General features: G+C 43.5%; 2 protein-coding genes across 2 annotated transcripts in view; both read left to right on the top strand.

Annotated features, from left to right (window-relative positions):
• The window catches only part of LOC139655867 (FERM, ARHGEF and pleckstrin domain-containing protein 1), a 46747-nt gene extending 44005 nt beyond the window's left edge, over nucleotides 1-2742 (top strand). Inside the window, exons 25-27 of the mRNA XM_071533260.1 lie at nucleotides 847-954; nucleotides 1260-1411; nucleotides 1505-2742. Of these exons, the coding sequence (XP_071389361.1) occupies nucleotides 847-954; nucleotides 1260-1411; nucleotides 1505-1586 (342 nt within the window). The 3' untranslated portion in view covers nucleotides 1587-2742. The remainder of the gene's footprint in view (nucleotides 1-846; nucleotides 955-1259; nucleotides 1412-1504) is intronic.
• Nucleotides 2743-4299: 1557 nt separating this feature from the next.
• LOC139656075 (dedicator of cytokinesis protein 9) overlaps nucleotides 4300-24905 on the top strand; it is a 72342-nt gene continuing 51736 nt past the window's right edge. The window contains exon 1 of the mRNA XM_071533564.1: nucleotides 4300-4674. Within this exon, the coding sequence (XP_071389665.1) occupies nucleotides 4558-4674 (117 nt within the window). The 5' untranslated portion in view covers nucleotides 4300-4557. The remainder of the gene's footprint in view (nucleotides 4675-24905) is intronic.

Below are 24905 nucleotides of genomic sequence, written 5' to 3'. Positions count from 1 at the left end.
CAACGTCCTCTTCACAGCCTTGCCTGGACACACCGCCGGCCCTCGTGTTTCTCCCTGCCACTGCATGCGTGTGTTACACCTACTCAGTCTCTCTGTGTTTCTGTCCTTTCCTCCCTCCCTTCTTCCCTCCTTGTCTCTTTTTTTTCTCTGTCTCTCTCTTTTCCCCATGCGTCTGTGCATTCTCCGTGGTAGAGGACCCTAGTCCAGTCAGTGAGAAAGTGGCCCCCCTGGTGGGGCCCCCCAGTGGCCAGGGACCAGTGCCTCTGGCTCTTATCTGCTGGTACCGTGTTCAGAGCCTCTCCTTTAGTGAATCCTGCAGGAGTCTAGAGGTAAAGGAGCCAGGCAGACAGGAGAGGCCCTGTTTATGCGTTCTGCATAAAACTATGACTCATAGTTATAAGAAATATACTTCATTTGGATAGCACCAGAGTTGCAAAAGTGCTTTACAGACAAAATTTATGGAATTTGATTTGCTCCACTGCCTCCATGCTACATTCCATGTAGATCCGTGATACAACATTGATTGGTTTTATATTAAACTTTGATTCACTGAAGATTAGAAATATAATCTGTTTATGGTGGAAGCAGTATGGCAATTGAACATAACATACCAGTAGAATACAGTTGTCAAATGTCATATATTTTCCTCAGACCATTATTATACCAGGTACCAGGCTTAGAAACATTATTACTGTGCATTTGACAGTAGAAAATAAGTTCAGAAGTTTGATTTCTTTAGTTCTTCTTGCATGCTTTCTGTCAAAAATCCAAGTATCCTAGTAGTCTTATAATGTTTGGGAATATCTGTAGTTGAAGATTTAGAACAATTTCTTTCTGTCTGTGTAGAATCAGCTGTCAGGAAACTTGCTGCGGAAGTTCAAGAACAGCAACGGCTGGCAGAAGCTCTGGGTGGTCTTCACCAATTTCAGCCTGTTTTTCTACAAGACCCACCAGGTGAGGATCATCTCAACTTCCCCAGTAAAGATACCAGATCCTCCCCCACATTCATTCTCCTCCTCACTCTGCACCAATGACAGTGTTTACCCTCTTCTGCACTTAAAAGCATCACGTCTCCATGTAGAATGTCAGATCTGTGTGCCGCGTTAGAGGTTTACGCATTTTTATCAGCTCGCTTTCTGGCACTGTGGAATTCATTACAGTTCCTGCCCCAGAAAATGTTCAGTAGCTGCCTTCGAACTTTGAAGATATTTTGTAACAAAGTGAATCGAATGTTTTAAGTTTGACTGTGTTCTCCTCAGGATGATTATCCCCTGGCCAGCCTTCCTCTGCTGGGCTATTCCGTCACTATCCCCTCCGAGTCTGAAAACATCCACAAGGACTACGTCTTCAAACTGCATTTCAAGTCCCACGTCTACTATTTCCGATCCGAGAGTGAATACACTTTTGAAAGGTACGGTGCACGTTCATCCAGATGCACATATTGCAGTGTTTTGTTGTGTGGAGGATGTTGAAGGACTGACGAAAGCCCCTTTTCTGCCGGTAGGTGGATGGAGGTCATCCGCAGCGCCACGGTCTCTTCCAGTCGCACCCGTATCCTGAACCGGAAAGAGTCCCACCCTCACTGAGTTGGTTCACCTCGTTTCCGCACCCCCGTCTCCCAACCATACTGTCCCAGGGATCTGGCTCTGTCTGCAGAGCCCCAGCTCCCATGGGTGGCGTCTGCCCCCCTGCCGCCACTCAACGTCTGTCCCCCGGACTCTTGGTTTTCTTTTCTACACATATCTGGGACATTTGTACATTGAGCAGTGTCCATGCACATTTGGTGCTTTTTAATGCTTTAATGGTGACATGTCCGCTGGTTTAGACTGCATCAGAGACTGCATTTTTTGGCATTTTTACTCAACTCTGAAACCTCTTTTTTAGGATGTCATTTTATACTGTTTTCTAATGGTCTGAACCACTTCCTATCTTTCTGGTTTTACATTTTGTCATTGGTTGTTTTTACAGCAGAAACATGTTGATATAGATATTCAGCGTTCTTTCTTAGATGGTTAAACTGTCACTGCATTGTCATAAGGTTTTTGTCTACTTGTTCATTTTATGGAAAACGGCTGCTTTGAAATATCCTATAACTTCAGTGCCAAACTGATTTTTATCAATGTCCTGGACTTTCTAATGCTATTTTATTACATTGGTGATGAGGAGGGTCTCCTACCATGAGATTTTAAAAGTCATGTAAAACAGGCCACCCTTTAAAAGTCGGTGCTTTGTTAACACTTGGCTCAGCACAATGTGTTCTTGTCAAAAACAGTGATGAAAATATCAAGCTATTTTGTTGTAATATTGACATAACTCTAGAATTGATCACAATGTGGCCAGGTAGCTACCATCACCACTAATGCCGTTTCAAGTAAAGTGAATATTCCTATTTGCTGATCTTTGTTGTATGGATACTTCTGAGTTTGTTTGTTTGTTTTTTTTAATTAAGTCTGAAGTTCGCCTTCAGCCGAATGAGAAAATGTGAGACATGTTCATAATCTGTGTATTATGAAGGAAACTGTAATGGAAAGCTTTAAAGATTATGTGTGAAACAAAATATAAACTTTCAGTTCCAAGCGCCGTTGCCCTCACTGGACTAGGCTGCCTCCCTTATATAGATAGATCTTTTATGGGTCTAAATGAATGGAAATATGCATATGACAGGGTTTTGCAGTGTAGCATTTGAGATGGAAAACTTGGAATTGCCGTGTTTTTCCAGTCAACAGAGAGCTCTTTGGAAATGAAAGCAATAAAAAAACTCACTTTAACTTAGATTTGTGTTGCTTGTGTTTTGTTGCAGTTCAAGAAGGACAACGGCATGTTGATGTTTTCACCAGCATCACCTCAGGTTACTGTGAAAACACAGTAGGCATATTGCTGCTCTTCCTGCTTGGTTTCTGTACATTCACAGTTATGACCTACAGATGGCATCATAGCTCAAGGAGTTTAGTTCAACCGCACTACAACCACAATAAATGTGTTGCTATACTTAAGTCTTAACCCAATTTATCCTCTTCAGGGTCACAGGGGGCTTGAGCCTATCCCAGCATGCATTGGGCTGAAGGCAGGGAAGCACTCTGAACAGGTCACCAGTCCAACACACAACAAAGATGACAAGCTGTTGATATCTAACCCGATTCTAGAGATGATCACAAAGTGCAACATAGTTAGTTACCACCATGTCTTGTGTCTTCCTAAATCAATCTGAAAGTCATATTCACCCAGTAGAATACAGTTATCAAATGTTACATGTTTTCCTAAATGCGAGAAATATTCATAGTTTGTTGACTTAAGGAAAGTAATGCATATAAAGGAATATTTATGAAACAAACTAAATGACAATTAAAATGTGGTGTTTCAGGCATCATATCCCTCACTGAATTAGCCAGCTGGCCTAATGTGAAGAGACCTCTTTGGTTTGAAGTAAATATGTATAGTTTATTGCAGTGGCTCACAGTTGGGTTACAGTTTTTAAACACCAAAGCACTCATTGGAAATGAACATCATGTCCTCATTAAAACGTGGTATTGTGTTTTGCTGTGGTACCTGAGGTAAGAAGGTTGTGACCTACAGATGGCATCAAAGCCCAGTGAATGTAGGTGTCAATTGATTACAACTTTGAGGTTATGAGTACATTGCAGATAAGCCTTAATTAGTCTAGAATGAGTCTTATGACTTATTTGCATGATATATGCATTAGATAGGCTAACATTCAGTGAACAAGCTTAATTACCTCTGCCAAGGAGGTTATGTTTTGGGTGCCGTTTGTTTGTCTGTTAGCAGGACGGAAAAAAGCACGGAAAAACTACTGGTCCGATTTTCATGAAACTTCGTGGAAGGGTGTAGCATGGGCCAAGGAAGAACCCATTAAATTGTGGAGCGGATCCGGATCCGACTCACGAACAAGCAATAATAGCACAAACCTTGGCGGAGGTCTGCCTTCTCCGAGTGCCCTTCTAGTTACTTTATATTAACTCACTATTTCTCTGATATTTTGTGAAAATGTACACACTGGTGTGAATTGACAATAAATATTAGATGCCAAAGCAGTACGCCCTGAAAATATAATAGCTATGTTCCCCGGTGTTCTGATTTGTGTGTCATTATGAAAATATTGATTAATTCATGCATACAGTAAATGCTTGCTGTCCAAAGTCCAGGCCTGAAAGCCAACAGAAAGCAGGGTGGGCAGGCCTTTAAGCCGGTAAGGGGCGGAGTGCGCCGTGGAGACAGCCAGATTATACACCTCCTGTCTGGCGCAGGACGGCCAATGAAACACTACACGAGATGATACTTTATTATGACAACACTACATCCAAAGCGAAAAGGCAGAGCTCCGGAATAATGCAACACACGTTCACATTTAAAAGCGATAAGATATGAGATCGAGAAGTCAGAGTGAATCAACAGCTACAGCACAGCATGATCCAGCTTCAAACTCACGGTGCGCGCTAGTGGGGATCGGAGGAGCGGATAAGCCGGTTGATGAACTTACTTTGTACTTTTCTGTTATAATTTGTCAATTCGACGGTCATTGATGATCAGTGGTGCGCAGCGATGGCGACTCCAGCGCATCCAGAGACCAGGAAATTTACCCGGGGTCTGGGTAAACCTGGCACCGCGGCCGAACTCAGGCAAAGTGTCTCTGAGGTTGTCAGGACGTCCGTGCTGGTTGTAAGTACACATCTAAAATCCCCCTCCATACAGTGGTCACTATTCTGTGGTGTGTGTGTGTGTATGTGTGTCAGTTGTACGCGCTTTTTCGGCCACGAGGTTGCTGACTCTAGATCAGATGGGGCAAGTGTGGAGTTTGAGGCTGAAGAATACAGCTCTCTGTAGGTAATATTAGGCACCGTGTGTGTGTGTGTGTGTGTGTGTGTGTGAGGGGGAGAGAGAGAGAGAGTGAAATTTTGGGTGGATCCTTGTATTTATGAAAATGTATAACACATGTTTATGACACAACTATCTCTCTTGCTCGTAATTTATAAATACATTTGTGCATCTCCAAAACTATGTTGAATGCACATTGTGAGCAAAATGCCATAAAGTACCTGTAAAACTACACCTGTCCGGTCCAACTGTTACACTAATGTTTTGTCTTTTCCCTGAGAAGCTGTTATGAATCTGTGCCTGATCAAGGTGTTTGTGATGTAATCCGCATCAATGAGGGCATCAGTTTTCATAGAGAAGCACTGAGATGCCAGCTCCGCGTAAGGGAAAGCACTTGGCTTCAGTTTCATGCTTGGTACACCTGGCAGTATCGAATGACAGTCGGGTAATGATGAATTTGACCGTCCAGCTTGGAACATTTGGCCAACGGGAACCCGCAGCACCCCTCGGTATCGGTTTCCCAAGGGCTCGGAGGGAAAAAGGAGTTGACCCCTTTGTGTGTCCGAGTGTGTTGGGTGTTTGGTGTTCGGTGTGATTGTTCCAACTTTCCTGAAGAAGTTGCTAGGTAACTGAAACGGACACCGTCCAGGCTCTCTGTCAGGGAAATGGAATCCTGAGTCAGGATCCCAGACATCCAACCACACCTTCATATTATTTATTCATTCTCTCCCTGGTGCTCTGCCAGAGGAGCCTGAGGGAGGAGAGCAGAAAGGAATAGAAATATGTGTGTTGGGAAATCAACATGTTTAGGATTGAACAAATCCCATAGTAATGCTGCGTAGGACTCTCTTCTGTGGTAAGAGGACTTTCTTCTGTGGCGTCCTGCAGCCCATTTGCTGATAAACATATGGTCAGCTTCAGCTATCTGAGCTGTAAAAGTGAAGTGGAAGTGTAGTTGTGCTGTTGAGTCCAAGTGGTGTCAGAGCTTCTCAGTGGGACAAGAATGTGATTGTACACAAGGCTGCTGTCCACACGGCTTGTAATTAATTCCTCCAGGAAACATGTAAATACCCCAGGAGGAATAGAGGGATCTGTTTCAGGGACATAAAGGGGAGATTGTGGCCGACCCCCCTCCCATCGTGGATGATTGTGTTTCAGTCGGCATTGAAGCACAAATGTATTGTATGCCTTATTATTGTTTGTTGTCATTTTGAAAGATAACAAACCAAATGCCCAGGAACCAATTATTATTATAAAAATAGATCCTCTGTTTGCATCAAATAACATCAAATTATATAGTGACATAGCCAATGGCCACACAGGGATTTCTAAACTTTGTTTTAGAGTCAAGTGCATGGTTCTGCGCTCTTCCACTCCCAACAATTTGTGCTGTTTCGTGAAGCCACACACTGGCCAGAGCCCCTTTGTTTATTGTTGGAGTGGCGAGCAGAGGGACGTGTAATTGGACAGAGTCCACAGCTGAGACGTCCCTCTGTTTCTCCACACTTTAGGCATGCTGAGAATACTATTAGCTCCATAATGGCTGTCATCAGCTTTGAATTTGTTGTGCTGGTGGCCATAATGTGCTCCGAAACAACACAGGAACTGCCATTCCACCTTGCTTTGTGATGAATTAGAACTGAAATGGTTATTGAGTTAGTAGAGAAATGTCTGACCCCTTTTAAAGAATAGCCTATTCTTGTAGGTTTTTTTATACACTGCTCTCAACAGTATACAAAGGCTTTCTTTTATCAGAAATCATTAATATAGTCACATAACGACATTGGCTAATGGGCATAACAAATCAATGGCAGTTGGAAATATTTGGTTAATGTATAAAGCAGCTGGGGGCAGTTGTGTAATTGCAATCAATAGTTCAAACTGCCATTCACCTAATGGTGATATACTTAGATGCTCAGTGTTCCTGCTATGTGCCTGACCCCAGGGAGCTGTATGGGTGTCATTATGTAGGAGTGATGTCATTAGCAGCCCATGGCTAGTACACACACAACTGACTCTCACTGTGCAACCAGGAGGGTCAGTATGACTGTAACAGGTGCTCTGGAAAAGTGCATCACAATATTGACAACATGGACGGCTTTCAGCGGTGTGCAGATGCTGCAGTTGATGCGTGGCCTGCTCATTGGGCATGTGGCTTTTAAAAGGCGTTACCCATCCTACAGAAAGTCACATTTAGAAAGGTAGATTACTTTGACGAGCCTCTCTGAAACCCTTGTGTTTGTGAGAATAGGCAATTCAGATGCCCCGCAATCTGTTTGGCAGGCAGAACGGCAAAGCATTTCCTGTCTCATGGGTTCACCCAATCAAACCGAGCTACTAAAACATCAACAAACAGAGGTCATTCTTCTGCTCTTAATGCATGTAATCGTCCCATTTCCCCTCTTTTATGTTCTCTACGCCCTCTTCTTATCCGTGCCATTTCTGCCAACGTCATGTAACAGGGCTTCATCTTATTTTGTGTTTGCTCTTGCAGTGATGAATCCCCCGCTAAAATGCATTGAAACCCCATAGGAGCTGCTGTGTGCTCACACTGTGGAAACTATGACTGACCTCTAACTTTCATAAAAACTGCCATACAGCTGTTTTCATTGAGCGGACACTTTAGCGTCATTCATTCAGTGAGGTCAACAGTTCAAACCATGGCCTGCTCTGCTCTATATGATGAAGTACTATACTTACTGTACTTCAGTGAATCCTCTAGTTCTTATCAGCCACACTTGCACACCTCTCCGTTCCTTTTCTATTTCAAGGCTTGATAGATTTCCCAGGATGCGGGAATCCCAGGAATACCTCAGGTGGGTGTGTAGAGAATCGGGCCGCCCTGCTGACAGAGGGCACATTGTCTTCCGTGTACAGTTTTCACCTACAGTATGTGCGTCGGGGACTTTTTCTCAACTCCAGCCTTGAAAGAATCTGTTTCCTCTTTGATTGTTCTTTGAGATTAAGATAAATACTGTCATGATGTCATGTCAGATATGTTAGTCATTCATGCCGCTTACCAAATTGGCGCATAGGCTAGGTAAATTTAAATATGTGCCTTGTACAACTGTGTGTCTAATTATAGTTTTGAGTATATAAGTTATAAGTTTGGTTTTCATGAATTACTTCTCTTAAATCATCAAATTGCAAGGATTACAAACATGCTCCTATCTTGTTCATAAGAGTGTGTTTGGAGAAGAGCGGAGGACGCCGGTAGCTGTCACTTATGCTGCCAGGCCGGGCTAGTCAGAAGATTACAGGGCTGTCAGTGTTGTGTGAGGCCTAAGCAGCTTGGCCTCCCTCTGTATTCCTCTGTCTGTCTCATAGAAGGCCCACTACTGTCAGTCTGCAGACTGGAAGGCTGCATGAGCTGCCTGTGTGACTGTGATGGTAAATGGTACTCTACAAACCCAGGGAGGTAGAGATGGGAGAACAGATGAGCTCTCCAGCTGGGTCAATAATACATGAGGTTGCTCTTGTAACCCATGAAACCACTAAGAGACTCTCTCTCCCTCTCTCTAGACAAGACAAAAACTTAGGTACTATTAGGTAACATATTCCAGAGGCCCTACCAAACTTTCCAACACCTCAGTCTGTCTTAAAAATATGTATAAAACAAGCAGCTGTGTACCGTAGCACAGCTCTGTTCAATACAATGCTGCAGTCACAGTGTTGCATAATAACCAACAGCCTTTGTGGAGTTTTTGCACTTGTTATTTTACTGGAGAAACACAGATTCCAGTAGACAAAAAGACATTTTTGTACGACCTTGTTGGCAAGAAATATTGACATCCAATTCCAAGCTAGACATCTACCTTGTGTAAATGTTGCCAGTGACTTATTAATTTGTTGGCTGTCAATATCAGATGCATGCAGCCCCTGAAATTCATTAATCCTGCATTCTGAGGTCTATATCCTGCCATTTTGTTGAAACGGCATTGATCATCATTCCAGTTTATAATGCCCATGACCTCCTTCTGCTCCTCCTTGAAGAGACTCATCATTTTAATTGCTGGCCTGAGTTTGAGATGCCCTTGCATGTTCAGTTACAGATTGCTATGCTTTGTGGTCACTCTGCTTCAATCCTATCTACTTGGCATCTAAATGGGACAAGACAAGAGGAGATAATGGGAATGTGAGGTCAGCTCCTTCTCCATTTCGCAGAATTCAACTGATATACAGTCTAGCAATCATGTACCATTTTCTCCAGACATTTTGTCTTTAAATTAAAGCTCTGAATGTGTAACAGCAACTTAACTGGAGTGGAAACATTTGAACCTCACATGACACAGATATGAGCAGTGATGCATGGCTTGTGGAGTGAAGGATTCAAGGAAAAGTGAGAAATAAAACACACCCACTGAGCTCGCTATAAAATATGTCTGCTTGGATTTGGGCATGGTTCTTGGCAGTTGTGGTTTTAATGCAAACCAGATTTGCCACTCAAGGCTCTCATGGTCAGAGGGAGCTGCCTGAGAATTCCTCAATTGAGTGCATGAGTGTCGAGATAATGTAGACCATTAAGTCAAAGTGTGAGAGGATTTCCTCCAGCCAGGCCCTGACTAACCTTGGTTTTTCCACATCTCTAAATGCTGTAGTGGTAAAGCCAACTCAAATGATCTCATGGCCAGACAGACAGATTTTTTTCCAATGCAAAGGGAAAGTGATTAAACATCATAGACTTGCATTGCATTTAGCTATAAATCTCTTTGGGACAGCTAAGCAGTCAACAGATATTCTTTGTAAATCTAGCTGCCTCGCTACGCTAGCAAAGAATGTATTTTCACCACCTGTCAAACGAAATAAGTGTCAAATATAAATTTCAAACCAAGAGGGAATCCTGAGATGTGGTTTGTGGTCATATCAAACCTACAGATTATTTAACTATTTCCTGCTGATAGGGGAAATGGCTCAGTGTGGGAAATAGTTAACTGTTTTTCTCCTGACAAATCAGTGTACTCTCCAATCTGCAATACACAGAGCCCGAGGCACAATAGTCCATTGATTTTTGATTCAGTGGCTACACCCAGGACTCCATTTTTGTGTACTGATTTAATGGTTGTTACATAATTGTGCCTCATTAGATTGGCATTTCCATTTGCACAGATGTTGTAGATAAACATCACTGTTGTGTTTGTCCGTGTGATTTCCACCCAGAATAGAAGAAAGAAAGCTCATTCTACCATGAGCTCAGTCTCCAAAATCTTCCCCACCTGCCTGAACAGGACGTGCCCATGACTTCCCATCTCCCATCTTCTTGTGGGACAGCAGCGGCCTGTGTGTTCCTAGATAGAGCCGGTTTCCTGCACTGGCTGTACTGGGGCTGGCTGGACAGGCAGGCGGTGCCCAGAGTGGGGCTGACGGAGACACCGCCCACTGTGTCTGAGTGCTGTGCCTGATAGAGCAGAACTGTTTTGGAGCGCAGGGGAGGTTACCATAACAGAGAGGCAGGCTTCTTAAGAGCCCGGCCAGTGGGTGTTTTCCTGTTAGCAAGTGCGGGCCGCTGCTCTGGGACCTGCTTCACACTCACCACCTCACAACATATACATTGCCATAATCCTACAGGATTTTACTGGCCTCTTACCCGATATTTGAGTATTTTCAAAATGCAGTAATGATGGCGTTGCCACCCTGTAGTTTGGTTTGGAAACAGAATCACCTTTTTTTTTAAATATCCAGAGCATTAGCCCAGTCAAGGCTTGTTGCTGAGGTGAGGTTTGTTTTGAAGGAGGCTGGAATGCTCCCTCCGCAGCTCTGACAGTTTGTTTAGCTCTGGCGCTCTCTTGTCCATCCAGATGGAGAATAGTGTGGAAGAGCAGAGTCTTTGGGTGGTCGCTGTTGTGGAAGCTAACATGCCTCCTATGTTGCTTTAACCGTCTGAATGCTCCCTCCATACATGTACAGCACATCCAGCTGAATGAAACATCAAACTCCCTCTCCCATCTCACCGTCAAAGACTATAACTGAGCCAAACCTGCCTTTGGAGCATGATTGCTGCACTACTAGAGTATACATTATCATCAACAGTTTACAATGTTACAATCAAGTCAGCAGAATATTGCTTTGCCTCCATCCTCCAGGCCATTAAGGCTGCTATTTTGAGTCATCGGGGCACACACCTAAGTGCAGATGAGGAAGACTGAGTCACTTCCTCCCCGGGCTTTTCTTCCCTCTGTGATTATTATGTGGCTCATCCAGTTTGCATTCCTCTGTAAACTGATAACCGCACTGTCATCTTTAGCTGTGATCGAATGAGGAACTGTGCAGCATGATTAAACAGACATTTCACCTGAGAGGGAACCTTTGTTGTAAATGTTCAGGTTCGTAACGATATACAGTGTCTCATTTTACGGCAGGTTAGATCAAACGCATAACCTAAACTGTCACTCTGACCTTTGCGTGTAACTACCTTATTTTTGAGAACGGCCCTTTTAATTCCAGACACTATTATTGCTTAATGACATGAGTTATGCTTTTTACAGCTTCCCCTACATCTAAGTAGAGGAGTGCAGGGTCTCCATTAGCCCCAAGCTGCTTCTAACAGCCATATCAATGGCTCCATTACAGACAGGTCCTCCTCACATGGCCCAGCCCCCACAAGAGCAAGTGAATGAGAGAAATATAGCAACTGTAGGTGGACACTGCTGTACCTGCTCCCACTGATTCATTGGTTTTGTGAGAGGCCAGTCAGAGTATTAGCCAAGAGGTGAAATTGGTCAAGGCTAAAGCTCCACAGGCAAAATCGTTGCTCTGCACACGTGCACTGGCCCGCAGATTAAGCTCATCGGATTATACACTGAAAAGCACTACACTCCTGACCGGAGACAGAACAACACATCCATGTTGGCTGATGGAAGAGTGTCTAGAAAGAGCAGACTAATGACTTGCACATTTCAGTTTAAGAGCTTGTGTATTTTTTGTGAGGTGTATTTATTCTCTCAGCCCCCTTGATTTGTCTATAAAAGTAATGTTTCCCTCCCATCCTTCACTGCAAATGACCATTAACTTGTAATTGTGGGAACAGGGCTGTTACCATGAAAGATGAAATTGGAGGGTGAACTAAAGGCAAAGCACTCTTAACCATGTCATTATTTTTTTCACCCAAAGGATGGCATGTTCTCCTTTTCTTTGAATCATTGCCAATTATTGTATTTGTGTATCTCAAGTGTGGGAGTGAGTGGGAATCTGCCTTAATTGTTTGACATACACAAATAGACAAAAGCTTCCACACACTGTCTCCAATGCAAGTTTCACATTTATTGTGACAAAAAAAGCTAAGCCACTCTGAAGCAACTCTCAAATGGGCCAGCACAGGATTCAGCAAATCACAGTGCTGTGGTTGCATGCATAGGGGGTTTATGTCTATACCCCCTATACACTTGGGGGACAGAGCATTTGCCATCGCTGCCCCGACCCTCTGGAACTCCCTCCCTTCACACATCAGAAACTCGGACTCACTCCCTTCATTCAAAAATAAACTCAAAACCCACCTTTTCAAAAAGGCCTACAATATCTGACTCCCACTGCCTCTTCAGAACTGAAATGCACACTCTTGTCATTTTTACCGTCTTCATTTATCATCATTACTTTGTATCAATGGTGGTTACCACAACATATCGACATTTGAATATGACTTATTTTAAGAAATGTCACAGGACATATGTTTGAAAGTGTGCTGTTTAATAAAGGATTGGCTGGAGGATTGTGTGTGACTGATGTGACTGCCAGCGTATTGCTGGTGTCAAGCAGCCAGCCCATTCTCAGTAGGTTAATCTGCTTTGAGCACCATGTCATATCTCTTCCTCTGCATTTGGCTCCAATAAAACAGGCTGGCCTCTCTGACATTGCCTTGCTGTGGTCACTGACATCCCATTCAGACTCACACACAGCTTGCACCAGGATCAGCCGCTGTCGGATGTGGTGTAACACAGAGAGAGGGATTAGAGCACAATTAGCCTGCACAATGGCTGGTTTCCTGGATTTAGATTTCTAGGTTTAAAGAGAATCTGTAAATAGAAAATTTTAGATGATTAAGAGTTGCTTATTTACCTCTCTTATCATAAATCAGAATTCAAGAATTACTTGAGGCAGAGGATGGGTCAATTTTAGATGTGAGTCTCATTGGAGTGGAAATGGTCTGCTAAAGTATTTATTTGTTCTGTATTGAAGATGGAGGGCTGCTGTAGAGTGTTTGGGAAACTACTTAACATTCCTGCTCTGTGCTGCTGTCTGACTGCTATCAAACCTCCAAGATGAAAGTGAAAGTTAGCATTGACGTTGTTATCGTTCATCTGGGATTTCCCTGGAAAGTTTAGTGCCTTATCATGCCTAGAGCTGTAAGTTATGTGAATTCACCCAAGGTACCAAAGGAGCGGCTAAATGCATCATTATTCACTTGAAAGACTTGAGGTAGATAGCTAAAGTCACTTGCTGCTTCATGGGATGTTAACCCTTGCCTGTGATATTTCCCCCTCTCCCACAGTGTGTGCTGTTAGCTTGATTAAATGGGGTTTAAAATCTTAGCGGCCCTCGGTGCCGGTTCATATGGGTTTGTGCAGTGTGCAGTGAGGGAGTGTGTATGGGACCTGCCACAGCCAGAGGGGATCAACTCTAATGACTTTTGACCAGGCGGGCTGCATAGCTGGCATTCCTCACTCTGACACTGTAGGCCTGGGAGGGAGAGGAGGAGTGGGGGTGGCAACCACAGGGGGCGGGGTCCCAGCACTGGGTGGAGTTGGGACGGGGTTTGCATCCAGGTTTCCTCGTGTTTGGATTAGGTGTAGACTTGGCCGGGGCAAAGAGAGATCCAAAATAGACTTTGAGTTCCAGCTGAGATTGTGAAAAATGCATTAAATGGGCTGTGGAGATGTATTCTCTGCAACACTTACGCTCAGAAATACAAACGTTAGAGAGGCTGTCTGTTGTAAAGTGAATCTTGATGAGGTAGTTGCCCATTCAAGAAAAATGCATATGAAACACTGAGCTCTTTTTTTTTTTTTTGAAAGCTGACACAAGCCCATTGTGCGCTCTCTGCCCACAATAAACAAATGAGTTCTGTTTAAAGTCATGGAGATCTGGGGCCTTTATTTATAATAATTCCTTCATCTGCTGTTATATTCGCTGACATTCAGAAAAACGAGAGGGAGGAAAACTAATACAATAGCTTGAAGACATAAACAATAGTCTTACGCAGTAGGAAATCATATGACCCTGGTATTCAGTGTTTGGTTTGTCTATCCGAGCCCCTGCACACAGTAGAGACGCAGCTCTCCTTCAGGCTTTGTTTTTGTTTGCTCCCCGTTTGTTTTTCAGCGACTTAGCATTAGGAAGCGGGATCGCTCAGAGCGTGCACTTTGCTGCGGCCGTATCCCTGGCTGGGATGGATAAATAAAGTTAGCTCTGCGGTGTTTATGGATGAGAAGCGATGTGGCTGTATGCCAGAAGGCCTGCTCCTAATCACACTTGTTTGTGAAGGAGGCCTGCGAAGTGATCCTGGATCCTGGACACTGCACTGTTTACATCCCGGCCACGCGTTGTGTCGTCCGATGTGCCTAAAAACAGACGCCCTGCGAGGAGGCGAGGGTCACGAGCGCACAGCATCACACTCCTGTTCCTAACCATGCATACCGCTGTCCAGATAAAGAGCTCAGTATCCCTGACTTCACTTAATCTCCTATTAGTGTCTCCACTCAGCCTTACAGGGGCCAACAGCACCATCCCCCACTCATAGAGCAGCCTGTTGAATTTACTACACCCTTATGACTGGCTGTGATGACTTGGGTGTTTCCCAAAATATGATAAAACTATCTCATCCAGTGTTCTGTTGGCCAACTTACTCAGAAAGTCCCTCAAACTAATTTCCTCAACATTGGTCCCAAAACATTTTGCACAAAACCATGATTCTAACAAACCTCTTGAGCTATCAAATACAATTCAAAATACAATAGATTCTAATGGGATTCTATTTTGGAGCTATTGGATTCCTAAAGGACCTTTTTGGCGACTCACTCGAGACCCGCAAAAATGTCCAATCCACCTTAGTTGCCATAGCAGCCACACTGCTTATTGTGTTATTAATCTGATCCCTGAACCTCTCTGAATGGCAACAACAGAGAGAGGATCAGCTGCAAATAATGAGATTTTTTGCCATGAGAGAGTTGCACTGGGAGCTGCAGTGCTGCTGTACTGCATGTGTGACTGTGTGAGGAATGGAGGGGCTGCGGCTGTTCAGAGTGCAGAAAGTGGCCTATTCAAGACACAGACAGGCCATGAGACAAAAGTATGCAGTTCAATATTGACTGTCCCAGCCAAGCCATTCTAAAACAGGGATGTATCCCATAACATGTGTTTCCTCTGTCAGGAAGGGTGGGGGCCTCTGAGGGGGTGGAGGAGCGCCACTTGGTAAAGTCTACTCCCCTCTGTACTACCATGCAGTTAGTTCAGGCAGTACCAATGGATTGCTAAAGCTGGAGGAGGCAGTGTGCCACTCCTGGACATTGTAAACCATTATAGAGCCAATCCCACAGTTATGAAGCAGTCAAAAAGAACCAGATTGCCAATAAAGCACTGATTACCACAGAATTAATTACTGAGATTTATTTTTTATTTCTCATTTTAATGACTAAACTTCTGCTGATTTCTTTTTAGGTGAATGTGTGTAATCTAAATTTATTGTAACTTACAGTAGGCATTTAAGGTACACATTTAAGGTAAAGAGTTTTGAACTGTATTTGCATGTTTTTTTCATATTTTAAATAACCGTTGTCGGGTATTTGAGTGCCTTGCAGTCGTCATGTCAGCGTTTTGAATGACATCCATTTCTGAAGCAGTTTGGATCAGAAAAATATTCTAAGTGCGGTGCCAACTGTCCAGTCACCATCAGTGTCGTAACAGCTCCTCATAACACCTCTTCTGCTGATAGCCATCCAAGAGACTTAGCGGGACCCCAGGGAGCTGTGTGGCATTATAGTTAAAGCCACAGCTACTTCAGTGGTGCAGGTGCGCGGACATGCGTTCAACTCCTCCTCCATCCTCTGTTTCCCTTGATTGTCAGCAGCGTTCGGTGAAGCAGGCTCAATAGGATTTCCACTGATTACAAACAAAGAGCCAACTGAGATTAGCTGATCCTCAGCGGATCCCAAACTCCTACTTCCCCCTCCATCCCCACCCCATCTCCCCTCCACACGGCATCTTCAAGCCTCGACCAGAACACGCAATCTGCCAGCACTCCAGTTATTCGTGACAATCATCACCCAATTACACTTCACAGAAAATGTGTTGATTAAAGATTGTCGTTTCCTTCACTTTCCTCCTTAATTTCCTCTGTTTTCATTTCCTATGTTGTCTACCATAAGCACTGTCTGTGTGTCTTTGGTTCCACTTTCACGTCACTTTAAATCCTGTCCCATGCTGGTTTGCAGTTTGGGGGCTATAAAGATTAGCCTCCCCTCCGGCTCCATCTCAGCCTGTCTCTGTACACTTTCTTCCCAGCATGCCCTAGCTTCTGTGACAACAGCTTCCTGCCATTCTTCCTTGCTTCCTTCACCTGACACCTTCTACATATTACACACACTCTGTGAACAGTACATAGGAGATATCATGCTGCTCTGTGGCTATTGTATAAGCACTGATTACAGGTTGAAAGGAGCAGAGCTGCTTTTTAATCTGCTCAATTTAACTGGCTTATATTGTGGGGTTCTTGAGGAACTCTTGGTACATGCCATCTGTTGGGCAACAAGAAGTTAATCCGTTAATGACAAATTCTAATGGGGTTTTTTCCAAAGCTATTTTAGGAAAGTATCTCCTCGCTACACCAAACAGAGAGAGCGATATACATGGCAAAAGGTTAACTGCAGATTGTTCCTGGGTTGCTTTTAAAAAGATGCCACACTTAATAGATAATCTGGCTGTTAATGATTTAGAACTTTGTTTGTGAATAACAGACAGAGTGCCTCTTAATTTTTGGAATGATTTGTCATGTTAGCTAATGCCTGCAGTATTTAGCATACAGGATTCTTACAGCATGTCAGGATTCTTACGTAATTCAATAAAAGCACAGTTGATGCATTAATATATTTCCCCCTCCTCTCTGCTCCATTCACAATTAATAATAAACTGCAAGAATATTTCATAATCTATCAGTCTGCTAATTAACTTGGTTAAAGAGTGAATATCACACAGTTTAAGATTTTATATACTTATACTATATACACTATTTGTGTGGTATAGCACAGCTCAATTTACAACTCTCACAACTCTTTCCAAACAGTAGAAGCCAGTGAATCAAGATTGTTTTGTGGGTGGTCATCAAAATGTGTATTGTTCAATGCTTCACTGATAATGAATTAGTGACTTTATGGACTGAATGTTTGTCTGAGCTTTTACAGCTAAATTATCTTTATTTTAGAAAGTTTAAACTTGGGAATATGATCAATCTCGTAAATCCAGAGGATGGTTTCTGATAAGTCACTAACGCAGACTGAACTATCCGAAGGTGGAAAGTGCAGAAATTAAGTGGTTAAGGTTTACCCTTTAAAGCTATTGTGAGTAACGGAGCGTGTCTGTTGTGGCCCTGCGGTGGCTTCAGGCTGGGCCAGTATGGGCTTGTTTCAGGATCTCTCAGCGCTCAGTCTTCATGCTGCGTGTTCGAACCCGACCCGCACAACAAGACTCTCTCTTTCCGCCTCAAATCCTCCTCACACCTGCATGGGCACTGACCCGCCAAGGGTTGTTTAGGTCAAAGTATCGTCGCCACAGTAAGTGATGACATGGTGCTGTCATCTAGGTAACATTTCTCACTTTGTGCAAAAACATGATACCTGGATATGTTGGGTTCCCACCCTATGCTAAATGAACCTCACGTAAAGCTAGTACATTGTAGATATCACAATGTTATCGACAAGCCCATGTTGCCCTCGTTCTACCAGCAGTTCTGACTCTTGTTTGTGAGCTTGAATGGGTTTCTGGAGCTGTGTAAATATACGGTGCAGTTTGTCCACGGTCACCTCTTCTTCCTGTGTAGTGACCGTAATGTTGGGAGTGATTGTTTTCACACTGATCTGCTGGAAATGACATCAATGTGATAAACAATGGCTGCATTATGCCAATAGACTGAGCGCAGTTGGATGACAGTGAGGAAAAGCTAAGTGTTGTTGCCTGCTGTGCCAGTCTGTATAGTATCATGTACCAGCAGTAGTCAGGGGATAAAGGGATCAACACTCTGCTTACTTTCAATGAATGGGAGTATTGTGTCACTAATAACCTATAATCATACCAGCATTTTCCTATCATTTAATTAATTTTCTTTTTTTATGAAAATACCAATTGAATGCTTCACTTAATTTGCGGTATGAAAATGAACATTGCCCAAATTGAGTAAAAAAATCATCTGTGTTTCAGTGTAGTATAATCCCATTCCTGTAGGTGGCAGTAACAGCATTCATAGATTGATGTTGCTTTTTTCTCTAGAAAGAGCTCATTTGTGTGTGTGTGTGTGTGTGTGTGTTTGTTCCTGAGAAATACAAACATGAAGTCAAGGCAACTGCATTTTAATTACCATAGATAATCTGAAATGGTGCAATGCGATCAATGTTGTGATGCACAGATAGCCTGAGTAGGCAAGCCGGTTGTCATTTTTTATGAGGCAATCAAGAACGAAGCCTTGACGCCTTTTTGCCTCAACCCTGAAACCACATCACAGCATATTCTTCCAGTTTTTAAACTGTTTGCTGTATCTGCTGAGCCAAAACACAGCTGGCATGGGTAAGAGGGTGACAGGCCCTTGAGGCTTGGCACCGCTTCAGACTTCTCTGCTGGTGCTGCAGCAGGCCTTGTGGAAAGGGCAGCGTTTGATTAGTAGTAGCATCTATTATGATAAACTGAACCCACAGTAGCCACCACAGTGCAGATGCTTGGTACTTCGAGAGACAGAGACACAGTGTGTCTGTATGTGTGTGTGTGTGTGTGTGTGTCTGTCTGTCTGTGTGTGTGTCTCTGTGTATGTGTGCCTGTCTGTGTGTGTACTTTTAATTTCTGCCTGTGTCCTTTGTGCAACATATATTTATACTGCGCCCGGCAGCAGCACTACAAAGTAAAGGAAGCGGTGCCCCTTAGGAAAATGGGCCATTTTCTTCTCCTGGGATAAATAAACCATCCCAAAATACCAAGTGAAAGGAAGAGGATGTGGCCCCTTATATTTGTCTTGTACCATTTTAAGAGGGACAGGGTAACCTGGGTGTCAGCTCCAGGTCAAATCAACACTTCAATTAAATCAATGTAGTAGTTAAGCAGAAAATGCTCAAGGTAGGTCCTACTGATCACTAGTAGTGAATACACTTAATGGCCTATTCAGACAAGTCTCTGGGTCCACTCTGCTCTCTGTTGTGTGGTGTCTCTTGTTCAAGTATTTTGGGTTTGTAATGTATACTCGTTGGCATCCAAAATGTGAAGCATTTGGCTTGTTTAAATTCCAGACCTATCTGTGCAGCCCACCCACATGCATAGCTATAGTACCCCCTAAGCATAGGTCCATCATTCTGGGTTTCTCTCAATCAAGAACCCTTCAGCAACTAATTCCAACAATAGATACTTATTTTTACTCTGGTAAATGGCACACATAACATTATTTGAGCACCTCCTGAAAGTAAGTAGCACTCCTGACTTTGTTTTCCCTCACTGAACCTTTACTTCTTTCATTTGTGTTGGTGAAATTTACAGGAGGTTAACATGAATCTGACAAATATCCATAAAACTCTCCAGGGTTCAGGAGTTTTGATTGAGTTTGAAGGAAAGTGGGCAGAGAGAGAGAGGGGGTTTTGTTATGACAGGGTTTACACACACATCAGCAGGAAACAGCCACTTCCCTCTTCGGGTCCCTGGAGAGCTCCAGCTGGGAGCCAGCCTGTTCTATCTGCCCTGCTCTGCTGGATGTGTGGGCAGTGGGTGATGTCACTGTTGTCCACTGTATTGTGGCCTCTCTCTACAAACGCATGCCCATACACACACGCACGCACACTTCTTCCTGCAGAGCCCCACAGCAAACCCTGGGCATGGAAACATGGCCAGCTGTGGACTTGACCTTCACCCTGCAGAGCCTCTTCAGATGAGATGCCAGCTCCTCCTGAACTCCCCCTACTCCTCTGAGCCACGCAGGGACGTTTATGGTCTTGTTGTGCATAGGACTCTCTATTCTCCAGTGTAGAAAGGCGAAACTGAGGCTGACCCTTCTCTGTCCACATGTGCTGGCTTTGATGTTTTTAATAAGGCCCCACCCACCCACTTGCTGCTAACAGCTTGATATTGCTCTATCACTACATGGGGTGCTATTAGGGGTTATTGCAGGCCAGTGACAGCATCCACATGCGGCCGATGTGGACTGTGGCCAGTGGCCCCAGGTGGAAAAGGGAAACAGTATCATGATAGCCGGTTTCCACGGCTCAGTGAACACTGAGATTCCCCCTGATGCTTCACCTCTCATAGGTCTCTGAGGACCTCAGAGCAGTATTGATTGAGATGAGAATTGTAATCAAACCATGCAGTCTGACATCATCGCAGTCTTACTTACATATCTGTTACAAAATTCTCTGGTTACAGGCCGGCAGTCACATGGGTCAAATTTATGCGTACGTTCACTTGGAATAGAACTCAAAAGCAGAACCTGACAAGATGTGGCTGAAACCTCTCTGTCAACCATTGACAGGTCCCATATTATTCAGTTTTCATGATTTTGTTTTCAAATATACAATACTATGGCTCACGATAACAATAATGTTCTTCCTGATTTTTTGCAAATAATGCAGTAGTACAAAGGGTATTTATTGAATGAATTTGAAGACCAAGTCCTCACAGGCAGAACAATACTGGACCCTGATTGGCCGATGACACCACATCCTCAAATCAAATTCAAATGATGTACACTTTTTGAGTAGAGGCATTCTGGGTGCTGCAAACTTGCCTGATTTAAAGGATTATACCCATTGTTTATTATAATCAAAACCAAATGACAATGTGCTGACTGGACTTAATCTGAAACTGTCAAAAACAAACTGTAAAAAAGGATGGATTTTTAAAAATTCAATAACTTCAAATTCAGCCACTCAAACAAAATCAAATTTTGACAGTGTCCATATTAAACATCTTTGATCATATACTGTATGTATATAAATAGAGGGACATTTTAATTCCTCCAATAGGGTCCCTTTAAGTGGTTCATTTGAAATTAAAAAAGATGCTTGCCATTATCAATTTTAAAATACATTATGGGGGTTGTACTCAGTATAGGCCAGAATAGAATAGCCAGTTGGAGCCAGTTGGTGCAGCTCTTCTGTAACCACAGCAGCAGTAATCCATGCTGCCCAGTACATCCAGTTGTGTCTCAGACTGGGTCTTATCTCCTCGGCAGCAGCTGCAGAGGGGAGCAGAGCAGTGCATGGGTCCACGGAGCCTCCACATCCCACAGAGGCTGTTCACACTCCAGCATCCACAGCATCCCACGCTGCGCCTCGGCACACTTTAAATCCCCCAACCATTTTTACTTTAGCCTTGCCCAGAGCTCCGACTCTGATTTGGCATGGCTGACGCAGTCGCACTCTGTACTGCTGCAGCCTGCCGCTGGCTATTTCAACCGCAGACATGCACAGTATAGATATCCTCTAAGCTGTGCTGGGGCTGTGGAATGAGTTGCATGGCAGCCAGCAGTATTGTGAGGTTATATTGAGACTAGGCGAGGGGTGTGTGTCGGGGTCAACTCGACATGTGACTCGTTTTCTCAGGTAGAGGATAGTTTTCCTCTCCAGGCAGCGTTTGTTGTGAAGAGGCTTGTTGCTGACGGTGCTGTTTGAGACCAGGGCAGCAGAATGAAACCCTGCCCAACCAAATGACTCAGCAACCTCTTGTCTGACCTGAATAATTTATCACTAGTACAGTATGAGCCTATAGCAGCATACAGTACACACACATACACACACACACCTCGCTCCAGCAGACGTAAAGGCCCTCTAATCAGCCAGTTTCCAGTGTTGCAGAGCTGTCTGTGCCAGTGTATAATGTTAGCGTTTTAGTAGCAGCCAGTCCACCCTCTTGGGGATGCTTCTTAGAAGGCGCTCTTATCCCGAGCCTTGTGATTGGCCGATGGTGAATGGGTCTCCTCAGAATGTAGATTACCAGCTGTAGCTCCTCATGGGCTGTTCCTCTAACATATTCATTGGGTTGTGTGAAATGCACTGCACAAAAAAAACTGCAACACCCACCAGCTGAGCATGAATCCAGTGTGTGATGTGTTTGTCAAAATTGCTTTTTGACCACCTTGTCTGGTTTTATGGGCTACATTTTCTTGAATGCCTTTGTAAAGTCACTTAATATAAGTCTGCTTACAATTTAATCACATGCAAAAAACAAGTTACCTGTTTTTAGGATACATCGCCATGTCTGCAAAGTTACAGTAACATCATAAAGTTTTCCAAGTTTGAGAAATATCATACAATGCCTTCCGCTACAGTAGTATTGTTAGTGTGTCAATGCATTGTTGCGGACGTGTCACTGCATGCACAAGAAGAATCCGTATCCTCAAGGCAGGAGATTTATATTCACCAGCTGTGACACTTCAAACAATATCTTCTTGTAGTCATGAATCATTGTCCATTTCACCTTGCTCTTATTTATGTTGGTGCTCACTTAGTAATAACTGTCAGTTAAAACTGACAGCTCATCGTTCCAATAGAGATAAAAACACATTTGAGAGGACAAAGACGGTTGTGTTCTCAGTCAGACTTCAGTGAATTGTTAGCTTAGGAAAGGATATTTCTACTCAAGGCTACTGAATAGAAAGCCAGACTTGATACATCTGTGCCATACATCTAGATTTTTTTTATACACATTACTTAAACTATGTGTAAATTAAACATTTGGGCTCACACGGCCCTATGGCAAAGGCTTAAACAGCACTCAAAGGCCAAAAAAAGACTTAAAGTTAAAGAAAATCTGTGTCTTTAGTCGCCTCAAATACGGGATTTATGACTTTGCAGTTTTACCAGTTCTGCACCAGATTACTTCTTGTTATTCTATATGGTAAGCCTAAAATCCCTCCTTGCAGCGACAGGGGGATGGAGGGAGTGAATCAGAGGTGCTAGGAAAGGGATAAACTAAAGAGGGGATGTATTTCTAACAGATCAATGAGCATAATCAAAGTCTTCTCTCTCCTTCCCCTGTCTCTCTCTCTCCCTCTCTCTCTCTCTCTCTCTCTCTCTCATTCACTGAATCCCCTCATCTATGGGCTCAGCTGCTTGCCTGTGCAGCTCATCCCATCGTACAATTGAATGTAGTTCAGTGTGTCAAGCGCTGCTGAAATATTAACACGGTAACAGCATACAGGCACAAAAGCATGCAAGCATTTGTAGCTTAGTGCACCAACATGATGTGAGGAAGCCCTTCACTTTCTCCAGACGTGAGTGTGTGTGGTAATGTGTGTGTATGGGAGTGCCTTTGTGCATGCATGTGTGTTTGTGCCACAATTAATGCTATTGAGTGTGACTCAGTGTAATGAAAGATGAAATGCCTCCCAGTCCAGTTGATCTGTTAGAGGAAGCGTCCAGATTGACATCAGTGTGCAGATGTTATAGAATATGTTCTGTACATTATATCAGAGCTTCAGAGTTGAGCATTATGCAAGTGAGCACAGTTGCTGCTGGGGGGGGGGATGTGCTGTATTTCAGTAGCTGGAGACTGGAGAGTTACATATATGATTCTTTGACAGTTCCCGCTGGGGTCAGTGGGGTCTTCAAGTGTGTGACCCGCAGCTGCAGGAAGCAGGGAGACGGGGATAAATAAACCAAGATGGACAATGTCCTGTTTCCTTGTGTGTCCTCCCTTTCCTGGTAATCAGGACGTGAAACACGGGCGACCACAGCAGGTAGCCTCTCTCTGTCAAACAGCCTAACAACGTAATATTAGCTTTGACAGCTTTCACAGTTTGGCCTATCTGTAGTATTTTGTAATAATGCTACAGATCTATAAGTGATTGGAGAGTGTGGAAGCAACTCAGTTTGACTATGGGTCGACAAGACCTGCAGGAACACATATGGTTAAACTGTAGAGACAGAGAAGTGATTTTTCAGATGTTTTCCATTCAGACATATTTAACTTATTTCTAATGGGAGATTATTGCTTCCCTGCTTTCATCCCTTTTGTCTTCCTGATCACATGCCGGAGACATTTTAATCAAAGGCCATGCTAGTGGATGAATCATTCCCTGGCATTTCAAAAGCCTGCGTATGATCACATTTTGTCATCCCACTCCCAATATATCTGTTTGAACTTGGCAGAGCGGGCAGTACAGCATCTTGTGATCAAGCAGCAGCTAATCTTTTATAGAAAAAACTCCCTACTTGATGTCTTGGCATGAAAGGTTTAAATCCTCCCATGTCCTTGGTATGTTTTGTAAACAGAGATTTCTTTGAGGCTCAAGTCAGTCCGTTGGGTTTTCCACCATATTTGGACATTTTACATTCAGGTTATTTAATTTAAGTAAACGTGTGACACTCTTGTTTTTATTTTATTTATTCATATTGTCATTTTTCGATGGCAATATATGCTGCTGACTGCTGCATATTACATATCCATGCTATGTGATTCATCCACTTGTTCTGCCATTGGCCCTGGTTTCTCAGTTGAACTAAATATGCAGTCAGCCATATTGCTGTTTGCCTGACCATGGAAGCACTCTCTCCCTCTGGATATAAGACTACATTTAATACAACCCATTTATTTTATAATTACTCATTTGGCTCCCGGAAGGAGTCTCCCTTTGTGGAGTAAAAATGAAAGGAGTTACTTCATGTTATGTGTAGTCAAGACAATGCAAATATGGAAATAGAAAGAATGAAGGTTGCAAAGAATTTGGATATGCAGAGAGTGGCTGACAATGAGAATGAGCCAGTGAGTGAATGAGTGAGACAGATGCAAAGAGCATCTGCAGATACAAGCTTGTGTTTCACCGAAGCTCAGCATTGGTTGAAGCTGCAGCAGAGCTCACACAGCATCCTTCATCCCCCCCATCCCTCGCTCTCTGCTCTCCCTCTCTC

Source organism: Centroberyx affinis, unplaced genomic scaffold (assembly GCF_046629955.1).
Source record: "Centroberyx affinis isolate AG114_WGS23_722 - 3 ecotype Tasmania unplaced genomic scaffold, CSIRO-AGI_Caff_v1 ptg000166l_1, whole genome shotgun sequence".
Classification (NCBI taxonomy): Eukaryota; Metazoa; Chordata; class Actinopteri; order Beryciformes; family Berycidae; genus Centroberyx; species Centroberyx affinis.
The sequence above is the reverse complement of the archived record's forward strand: the minus strand, read 5'-3'. Positions and strand labels throughout refer to the sequence as shown.